Source organism: Oryzias latipes, chromosome 20, assembly GCF_053564925.1.
Source record: "Oryzias latipes strain Hd-rR chromosome 20, Olatipes_Hd-rR_3.1".
Lineage (NCBI taxonomy): Eukaryota > Metazoa > Chordata > Actinopteri > Beloniformes > Adrianichthyidae > Oryzias > Oryzias latipes.
Genome location: NC_136256.1, coordinates 14540026 through 14550965, shown reverse-complemented (window position 1 = coordinate 14550965; position 10940 = coordinate 14540026). Strand labels below are relative to the sequence as shown.

The window sequence follows — 10940 nt, the reverse complement described above, 5'->3', positions numbered from 1 at the left end:
ATGAGAAACTGGAGAAATACCAGGGGCACAGAGAAGAAATGGAGAAAGCTTTGAAATTGAAGGTGACTGGTGCACGTTATGTTGGTGAACTCGGGGTGGTAACCGCTAAACTGGAGGAGTGGCTGCAGCACAAAGACCTCAGACCTCTCAGTCCAGAAAAGCGCAGTTCTAAGAACAGCTAAGATACTGCAGGACCCTCAAAGTCAAGTTAAAGTCCCACCATCTGTCACACACCTAGGTGTGCAAAATTTGCATTTGACCTAGGCCTGGGCGATAAACTGATTGAATGAATTAATTCACATTTTTTGTTACAGCCGATTTCAAAAATACTAAATCGAGTTTTTGTGTAATGCCGCATTTTTGGCTCCCCAGAACTTCCGTAGCGTTAGTTTCACATGGCCTTATGGCACGCAACAAACAACAACATCATAGCACACACAAAACAGCAAGCGACAGCATGGCTACCGGTGAGAGTGGGGAGTTTGTTCCCAAGAAAGGAATCAAATCCTCTGTTGTTTGGAACTGGTATGGGTTTGCTGCCACAGACGTGGAGGAAGAGAACCCACGCTGCAACATTTGCCTAAAGCCCATCGCAGTCAAAGGCTCTGGCGTGGCACATGATCATTCCTCTTACACATGCAGCGCCAAGACACACATACACATACCAGTACTCTTTCTACAATGCCTATATAGTTAGTTCATTAGTTAGTTAGTTGTCACTGTTATTTGTTAATAAAGAATACTGCGATGTAATTATTACTTTTACCGGTATAACAAGGAGGCACGTGTTATACCGTAAACCGGTTTATTAATTTAATTAAAACCTTAGACCCCAGATATGAGCTGTATTTTTAATCCTTTAGAAAATGGTGCTACTCTCAAACTGAATGTTTGTCTCCTTTTAGTCTAGACTACAAAGTGTGACTTAAAACACAGCTGGGACTTTAAGTAAGTAACCTTTTTATTTTGGACAAGTGAAAACAAGTGTAGAAAATCAAAATAAGGAAAAAACAAGCCAAAATTTATATAAGACAAAATTTTATAAACAACACAGGTCCAAAAGGGAGTGAGAAGGAGAAAAATCTTATACTTAACTTTGATTCCAAGAATGTGTTCATTTATTTATTATGCATCCCAGAGACTGGGGTTACATTTGTCTTGCGTTTGATTAAATAAAAGCAAATTTTGCTTTAAGTTATCTGCTGTTTTTACTTATTGCTTTCCTTAAGTAGGGCGGGGGGGGGGGGGGGGGGGGGGGCAGAAATAATAAAAAAAAAAAATTCGGAGATTTTAATCTTAGGCCATATCGCCCAGCCCTAATTTGACCCATCACCTGTGGGAGCGGTGAGCTGCAGACACAGTCGCGCTCAGGAACTGTTTGGTGATTTAACCCCCCAACCAAGCTTGATAGTCTTCGGTATGACTCGGCCTGGATTTGAACTCACAACCTTCTAGTCACTGGGCGGACACTCAACCACAAGGCCGCTCAAGCTCCAAAGTATTCAAAAAACTGGTGAACTCTCTTCTGTGGAAATGAGCCACAAGTAACTTATGTGACATCATTTAGCAATCGTTAAGCAACAGCGGCCTTTACAAAAACAGCTAGGCTGTTTCATAACTAGCATTAATTTCTATCTTGTTTGCCCACACACTAAAACCAGATTCAATCCCACATTTAATCTTCCATCTCACTGGTGGTTTTGCCATCAGAAACAGTTCACACTGTCACGGGGTAAGAAAGATTTCACCTTCATTTCTCACTCAAAATATTAAGCCCAAAAAGCAAAAAACAAAAGACATTTCAGCAAACCACACACTTTAATTTCAGGTGTAAAAGAGTACATGACAGTGACACGGCAGCTGGCAAAAGTCTTTGCATACATTCATGTTTTTAATCCAGTTTACGATGCATGACGGTTCCAAGGAATTGCATAAAAGAGGCGTTTGTCATATTTCATTCTTTGGTTTGGGTTGAGCAGGACAGTGCAAAGGAGCATCATAGATGTGTGTAAAATGCAATAATCTTGACTAGATATAAGGAGATTAGGGTAAAAGAAAGCAGCAGGAATAATGATTCATCTTTAGAATGAGACAGTGCAAAACATCAATCTGTAGAAAGGCACAGAACCAAACTGGAGTGTTAAAGGATTCCTTCAACGTCACTAAGCCTCATACTCTGACGGATGGAAAATGAAGATGTGGTTTGCTCAAGGGAACTTTACTGAGGGGAGCAGTAACGGCCCGCAAACAGAATGCTCATGGATCTGTTGTGTCTGATGAAGAAGAGGAAGGGGTGGTCAGCGATGAAGACGTCAGTGGAAAAATTCAGCATAAAGCCATACTTGATGAACGCGGTGGCAGCAGCCGCCTCTGTTCCCTCCTCGTTGACCTCCACAAAAGCCTTGTGGAAGACTTCTGACAGCACCAGGTCATTGGCTGGAGACATGCCTGAGGAAAAGGGCAGAAGATTCTCAGAGGATGAGCTTAAGGTACATATCAAGTTCCATCTCAGGTTCAGTGAAGCTCCAGCTACCCACCAGAGAAATCACACTTTGACATGTCGAAAGCGTCCGCCATGCCCATGCTGACCAGGACTTTCTTCATGTCATACTTCTGCTCCATCTTGAAGCGAGGGAAGCCCACCCTGACCTCCACCTCGTTCATCATGTCTGGGCGAGTCCACTCCATAAAGTTCTCGTAGGTCAGGGCCTTCTCCAGCTAGAAGGCAAACATCTGCTTTGTGCATGTTTTGCTGGGTTCTTGGTGAGTCCATGTGCAAATGCAGGCCAATCCTACCTTCTCCAGGCCGGTGGTGCTGTCCTCGATGTCAGTGGGCAGGAAGACCAGCATGCTTAGCTCCTTGTCTTTGTAGGGCATCTCAAGGATCTATTACAAAGAGGGAAGAATTCCTGTAAGACATGTATTTCACTGAACTCAATAAAAGGGCAAGAAAGTCTAATTGTTTTATTTTTTTGAGACCCACTCCAATAAAAATTGTGTTTAACAAGTTCCTTTGGAATTGTTTTCATGATGGAGGACATTTATAAAGAAAAGTAAGATTGAAGTTGCATTTCTGAGTATTTCTTCATTAAAATTGTTGTGAATAAGGTGCAGAGGAATTTCTGCAGTCTGAAAAAGATCGTATGTGTGACATTGAAAATATACCGGGCCGCCAGCTCCCTGCTCCGCTCCATTCTGATGCATCCACTTGCAAATAGATCCATGTTCATCGTTGTCTGAGCTGGAATCTGGATCTAAACTGTACGGCTGGATTTACAGATCCAGTATTTCTGTTGCACCGGTAATGTTGGATTGGAGGTGTGAGGGGCTGTAAGCTAGTGGGAGAGCGTGGAAACAGATGGATGATGGGAAGTAGGAGCAGGCATACTCTGTACCGCCAACAACTCAGAGGTGAATTTCTAATGAGATCCTGCTGCTCTTCAGAAACTATGTCTTAGAAAACAACTCTAGCAAAGTTTATAGAGTAAAATTGCTTTTGTTGAAAGATAAAAGCAGCGGTGATATGACTACAACGGAGTTTTAGGGCCACGGTTAGGAAAAAAAGTTTCGAGAAAAAACTCGTCGTGTCGAGATAAAAGTCGAAATGAAGTTTCAAGATTAAAGTCGAAATGTTGCGCGAGAGAAGTGAAGCTGAGTCTTTCAGGAGTATTCAGTGTTATGGCTAATGTTAGTGAGCTAGCGGCTTTGTACTTCAGAGTTTACGACAGAGTTTTATGGCCACCAAAAAAAAAGTAAATTTAAGAGATTTTATCTCGTAAATTTATGAGAAAAAATTCATCGATTAACAAGTGGAAAACACCGAAGTTGTCTGTTTATTGGAGCTTGAAGATGAAATATGTGGAGCCTTTTGTGAAGCTTTATTTCCGGATTATTATAGGTTTAAAACAAAGAGATTCTGAACCTTTTGGTGAGTCAAAATCAGATTATTTTCACTGGAGCCGGCTTTCCGAGGTTCAGTGTCAGTAAAGCGGAGTTTTATATGTAAAATAAGGAGCTCAGAGATACGTTTGGGTGTAGAGGACTGCTGCAGCCTTTATTTTCCTTTTCATTCACACAACCTGAAGTTCCTCTGTCACCTTATGTCATGAACCTGTCATCCGAACACCAATGCGGAAGTAAACAGTTACCTACGCCCCCTCCTGCAGATGAAGCGTCCCGCTTCATCATTAAAAAACAAAGATGAGTGAAAATAGTCTTTTATATTAGCATTAGAATGTCGAAAAAGGCAAAAAGGGCTCCTCAGACGGAAGCATCACACAAACAGAGAGATCTTGTCTTTGGTGGAGGAAGAAAAGATTCAAGCGAACAGCTGCAGGGACACCCGATGGCTTCATCGGGCTGCAAACCAACCATCAATAAAAAAAACTTTAATAAATTGTAAATCAAACAAATGAGCTTCCAGACATTTGGAACGTTATCAATAAACATTTAGCTGACCTGTTCAACAAAGTTTAGTCGGTCTGATCTGCTGCTGCGCGGTGTTCACCTGCTGCTCTGGATGCTCACTTCCACTTTAATCTCATAAATTTAAGAGATTTTTTCTCATAAATTTACGAGTTTTTATCTCCTAAATTTACGAGATAAAATCTCTCTCGCGCAACATTGCAACTTTAATCTCGAAACTTTATTTCGCCTCTTATCTCGAAACGAGTTTTTTCTCGAAACTTTGTGACGAGAAAAAACTCGACACGTTGGCCAGAATTTTTTTCCTCACCGTGGCCCTAAAACTCTGTCGTATATGACACACAAAGGGCAGAAGAAAAGAAAAAAAGGAAGGTCTCTAATAATTTAAACAGTTTGAGTCGATGTAATACGTCCTTCTGACTGAAAAACTATAAGATTCTACATGACAGGGTTACCTGGCAGTTGATTTCAGGGATGTAGGTCAGAGGAAACTTGGATGTCCGGTACATCATTTTTACTGTCTTTTTAGCATTCTGAAAGCAAAAGAGGGAAACACAATGAAAACAGGCCCGATTAAGGGGTTTGGACCCACACCACCTTTCAATAAAAAAGAAGTCAAAGGTTTCTGAAATGAAAGTAGTGGCTAAATGTGGAGGATAAAACAAACAGGATATGATCTAAGAAAATATGATAATGTTAAGTGTTACTGTAAATTAGAGACTTGGGCTAAGAATCAGATCATAAAAGTTCCATACATTCTGTCACATACTGGGTCTTTTCTTCAATAGGAAATAACTTTTTTACTCAGAGTCCAACATTCTCACAATTTACCCACTGAATGTTAATAGGAGACATCTGTATTCAAATGAATTGTAGCGTTAAAAACAGTGTCTTTGTTAGGTTCTTTATTTAAACTAAAGACTATTTTCATAATACATTGTTCACCTGTGAATGATCGTCCTATTTATAAAGCCAGACATAAAACCTTTCCTCTGGTCTAGTTTGGGTAAATATGTGTTTTAAAAAAAATGTTCTTACGGTCTTTTCCATTTTCACTAATTTTGTTATCATTACTCTTTTGCACCTATACATTCTCCTAAGATTTAAAAAGAGATGGAACTCAGATTTATTTCAATATTACCTTCAGTTCTGTCCACACTGCTCTATTAAATCAATTTATGCAGACAACTGGTTGACTATAAGAAAGAATTTGATAATAGAGCAAACAAAGCTAAAGGTTGGTCAGTACAAGCTTTAACCAAACAAAACTCAGAATATGTGTAATATAAATAATGTTTTTAAAATTGTTTTTACCAAGATAGCTACTTAAAACCTCAAACCCTAAGAATCTGGGTTTTGTATTGCAGTTTTCCTGCTTTTTTTATGTCCACATAATACTACTTTGAGTGGAAAGGATGATAATTTGTGCACAAACTTGTGCGCTCAAGATGCTGGTAAATTGCTCATTTGTGACCAACAAATACTTGTTTGTGGGCATAAATGATTAATTTGAGGGAAACATTTTTATTTGCTTATTTATTTTTTGAATGTCACATCCAGGGCTCCGTAGTTTTCTCATCCACTCAGCTCCTCGTTGGTCTCCTGTCAGCTGCAGAGTTACCTTGTTCAGTCGGAAGTCAGCGTCACGAGTATTCTGCGCATCAAACTTCTTGTTCCAGTTGCCTTTGAAATAGATGGCATTGACCAGCACAAGTCTGGTCAGGTTGTTCAAGGAACCCTCGGCGAGGATGTCTCTGATTTTACCTGAAAAACAAAACAAGTTAAGGCAAAGACACGGTTAGATCTGTATCAGATCTAATCAGATTACACTGCAGATCACTTCAAATGAGGATCATTTATGAAACTAAATGGACTTTGGAGTTGAGTGAAGTGTGTTTGTTCAGATGTTTTTAGGTTTGTAGACCACCTTGTGTCTGTTTCTCCACCCAGGTGTTGATGTTGAGCCTGGCAGCTTCAGAACCCTGCATGAAGTTCACCTTCTCCAGCTCTGCTTTGTAGTGCTTCCTGCTGTTTCCCAGGAACTCCTAAACAATAAAAGCCTTTGCGCTTTATTTTGTAGCTTTGCATTCTTTGAAAGAAAATTTCTATCAGTAACGCTGTGACCTCGTAAAGGATTAAATGGGATGGATGACAAGACAAGGTTTTCATTCATCACATTTTCTCCTCTGCTTCTACTGTTTACAAAAAAGCCAGTTTGTCTCACACACCTCGACGAACTGGTAGGTCTGCTCTCCAAAAAGCCTGTTAGCTACACTCAGAGCGTAACTGGCCTTAGGCTTGTTGAGCTGGCCCAGCAGCTCAGCAAAGCTAGCATGGACCTGATCCTGGGAATCCCGGAGTTTCAGGCTCTGTGGAGATAAATAAACCACAGATGTGAGAAAATCTGTTCTGATGGACTTTCTCTGCAGGTTAGATTTTAGTCCAGAAATCTTTAAACAAGGAAGAAAAAAAATGTTAGTAATTCATTTGGTCAAAAATGGGAAGACAATTCATGAAACTTGAGGTGTTTGTTTTTACAAATCATATAAAACACTTAACACAAAAACATACATCATATAAAAGCAGGAAAAAGAAATCCATAAACCAAACCTGTGTGGTCAACTTTTACAGAAGCTGACCCACAGGCTGTCCCTCCACCACGCTGTTAGCACGTATATAAAAAAAAAAGAGTTTATCTTTTTAAATGACATCATTGTGTTGCAGAACTAAAATGCTGTGTGGACAGAATTTAAAAAAGAAAGTTTGAGAGAGTTCCCTGCAGGTTTCATCAAGTGTCAAAAGGTCAGAAAGTGTGAGCAACACATTCCTGTGGTTTGTGAAATCCTGTGTGACTTACAGGTGGACGCCACAGATAACGCTATTTAAAAAAATCCTAATATATCTTAGATATAATTTTACTAATATAAGGCCTTATAAAGCATTCAATTGTCTCAATGGGTGTCAGATAAATGCATCTAGACATTAAAGAAAAACACAATTATAAACAACAAACCACAACAAGAATCAAGTTTCTCATGCACGAGGGAGAGGAGCAAATGTGTTGGAAAAGGTCCACCACGTTTCTCTTCTCAAAGGTCTGCCCCTCCCTGTGCTGCTTTTATTAAGAACACAAGTGGGAGGTAACAATTCAAGACAAAGACAAAAAGTTCATTAGGGGGTGTCATACAATGACCCCTTTGGTGGATTCTAACTTCAAACAGTATCACTTATCAGCTGAGGACAGTGTGTCGTAAAACCCCCCTGTTCCTGGCTGGGCATGAGAAGCAGATGACCAAAACACACAGAACTGTTTTCAGAAGAGGTAAAAAGGTCAATCTGAGTTAACATTTAAAGAAATACATTTAAACAATGATAATAATAAAACAAATTCCTTCACATACTCCCTCCTGTTTATCATTGATAAATGTTAAAATCACACATCCAATATCACATCCCTTTTCAGTTTTCTGTGACATCTTCATTTTCATAACACTTTCAATTTACACTCAGATGAGAAGTTCTTTTTTTTTTTTTTTCAAGTTCTTACAGTTTCAAAATCATTACAGTCATCTTGGTCTCCCTTTAATAACAAGTTGTATTCTTGACTCAGAAGAACACTTTGTACTCCACCATTCACTGCTCTGGAAATCATAGATTGAATACAAGGAAAAATGCACATAGTGAACACACAACATATGATCAGTACCATAAGAATAGGTGTCACTATTTTTAACAAAAGTTGCCACCAGGAACCAAAAGCAAACCAGGAGAAGAAATCCCAAGATTGGGATTTCCTGTCATCCTGCATTGCCTGCTGAACCTTTTCAAGTTGATGTAATGCTTCAGTGACGCTGTGACCTTCATCGGTGTTGTCAGGAATAAATTTACAACAGGTATCATTTAACATTTTACAAACACCTCCCTCCTGAGCAACCAATAAGTCCAAAACCAATCTGTTCTGTAGAACCATAAGTCTCATGCTTGACATTTCGTCATTATAGCCTTTAAATGCTTTAATTGTAGCGGTCAAAAATAATCAAAAATAAACTTAATCGATAATCAATGGTCTCAATTCTGAGAGCGTTCTTAGCAGTTCCTACCCAGGGAAACAATGCCATAGTTACCTTTTGCCCCGTATTCCAGAGTTTATGGTCTCCAGGTACATCTGATCCCCAAATGGAATCATGTGGCTTGACATCAATAAGGTTACGTCTGTGGCGCAGGTGAGGCTCATGGACTGCAGAAACTATGAAAGTGTGATCTGTGACCTTTACGGGAGCACAAATCCCACTCCAGTCTCTAGGCAGACTGAGGTAGAGGGCCTGCCCACATAACCAAAACATTTGATGAACCACATAAGTACCATTGTTACCTGGAATTAAATCTGGATTAGATCCAACACAACATCCTCTGGGGCAGGGAACAGCATAACCATGGGAAACTCTGTCATTGATTATCTGGACTGTGAAGGGAACAAGAAGTTCATGACACATCTTTGTCGGCAAAGTTCCTAAAAACTCTGTGCCATTGTTAGTTACGCAATGTGGAAACACAGTTCCTGGTTCCACACTAGCATATGGAGCTAATGATTTTGTCAATTTCAGTTTTTTAAACTGATACAAACTCTTGCAACTTGGTCTTACAAGAGTACCATTTGAAGTGGTGACGGCTCCAGTACTAATATACCCTCTGGTACTATATTCAATAACACAGTCGCTTTTCCACTCAGAAAATTGCTTTGCCTGCAAATTAGGATGTAGGGATGAAGCTGGAATTACAGAACAAACATAGCAATCAGATCTATTCCTTTCTTTAGCCAGTAACATAACATACCTATACCAAGAATTTGTCATATACAGGTGAGTTATGTTCATTTTTGGACTATTCAAAACATCATGTTCATCAATACTCAGCCATCGTCGAGAAACATTTAGTCTTTCCTCGTTGGTGGTTCTTCTTGCAGGTGGATAATGATTCCAAAAGAACCAAATCCATGTGGTGGCTCCTGTCAGGAATAGCAGGAACAGTAAACAAAATAAACTGTCTCTTAGCCCAGTTGGACACGCCATGGTGGATATGTACCTATCTTCGGGAGGGAGAGGTTACTAGCACATCACCTCCTCAAGTCCTCTAACAGTGTAGGATCCGTGTAGTGCAAAAGAGATCTGGTGTGCTTTCTTCCCTAAGACTAGGTGGATGTCTCGGCTTCGCTGACGTTGAGACAAGCAGCATCTATACAGCTGCCTCCCTTTGTAGTCAGACTTCCCCACCTAGCAGTTGGAATTAGCCTCACCCAGATGCTTTTTCTTGCAGTGTGACAGGTGGATCCAAAACGTCCTTTCAGCAATCTTTACAGCTGTTGGTGTAGTCAGCAGGACTTGGAATGGGCCTTCCCGCCGTGGGCTGGACCAACACTTCCTTTTTATGGCCTTCACAAACACCCAGTCACCAACCTGCACTGGTGAAGTGTCCTGTGGAGATAAGAAGGAATCTGGCACTTGATTTGTCCTTTGCACATCTTTAGTGGTAAACATTCTTCTCAAATAATCCACTAAATTTGCATCATCATCTGGAGAATGTTGCTGTGTAGGATCAAGGTCTGGTAACCTATAAGAACGTCCATACAACATTTCAAAAGGCGTTAAAGGTTGACCTGCTGTGCGTGTGATACGCATGCTTAGCTGAACTAAGTCTATGCAGTCAGGCCACTGTCTGTTTGTCTCTTCCATGCATTTCTTTAACTTTGATTTGATAGTGCCATTAGTTCTCTCAACTAATCCTGCACTCTGTGGGTGATAACTACAATGTCTCTTTAGATCAATGCAAAGATGTTGAACCATTTTGTCTATCACTTGATTTACAAAATGTGTACCATTATCACTTCTTATCACTTGTGGTATGCCAAAAGTTGGGATTATTCTTTTACAAATACCTTTAGCTACTGTAATAGCGTCTTGTGTTGCACATGGAAAAATTTCAACCCATTTGGAAAATGCATTAATAATCACTAAACAATATTTCAATTTTTTTTTGCTTTTATTTAATTTAATAAAATCCATAAGGATTGTATGGAAAGGAAAAGGTGGTTCAGAAAATCTTCCTCTCTTAAATTTAACATTGCCTTGGGGATTATGATGCATACATGTAACACATTGTTCACAAAAAGTTTTTTGAATAGAGAATAAATCCATAAGTTGTATAATATCTCTCTAATAAATTCATCCTCCCCCCTGTTGAATCATGGCAAAGCCCATGACTCAAAATTGCTGCCCATTTGTACATGGATTCTGGTAAAATAGGTTTACCTTCTGTGCTGATATAAAGACCTTGTTCAACTTTGCTCCCTTTTTCAACCATATTTTTTTTCTTGTTTCGGTGCGCTGTGTTGCATTTCTTTTTAAAACATCAGCGGGTGCATCTGCAGTCACATTCTCATTTGTGCATATTTCTACATCTTTTGTTGCAGCTTGCTTTTCTGTTGCATCTGCAAAGGCATTTCCTTAAGAATTATGATC

The 10940-nt window shown here is 39.7% G+C and overlaps 1 protein-coding gene across 4 annotated transcripts in view; it reads right to left on the bottom strand.

Annotated features, from left to right (window-relative positions):
• Positions 1-1799: 1799 nt before the first annotated feature.
• LOC144988238 (leukocyte elastase inhibitor-like) overlaps positions 1800-10940 on the bottom strand; it is a 35172-nt gene continuing 26031 nt past the window's right edge. For 3 of the 4 annotated variants that reach the window (XM_078938409.1, XM_078938407.1, XM_078938410.1), the window contains 7 exons: positions 6654-6794; positions 6353-6470; positions 6047-6189; positions 4881-4958; positions 2797-2886; positions 2538-2718; positions 1800-2448 (listed from right to left, as the gene is read on the bottom strand). In XM_078938409.1, coding sequence (XP_078794535.1) covers positions 2219-2448; positions 2538-2718; positions 2797-2886; positions 4881-4958; positions 6047-6189; positions 6353-6470; positions 6654-6794 — 981 coding nt within the window. In that variant the 3' untranslated portion in view covers positions 1800-2218. The remainder of the gene's footprint in view (positions 2449-2537; positions 2719-2796; positions 2887-4880; positions 4959-6046; positions 6190-6352; positions 6471-6653; positions 6795-10940) is intronic. The other variant, XM_078938408.1, reaches the window with a different exon arrangement.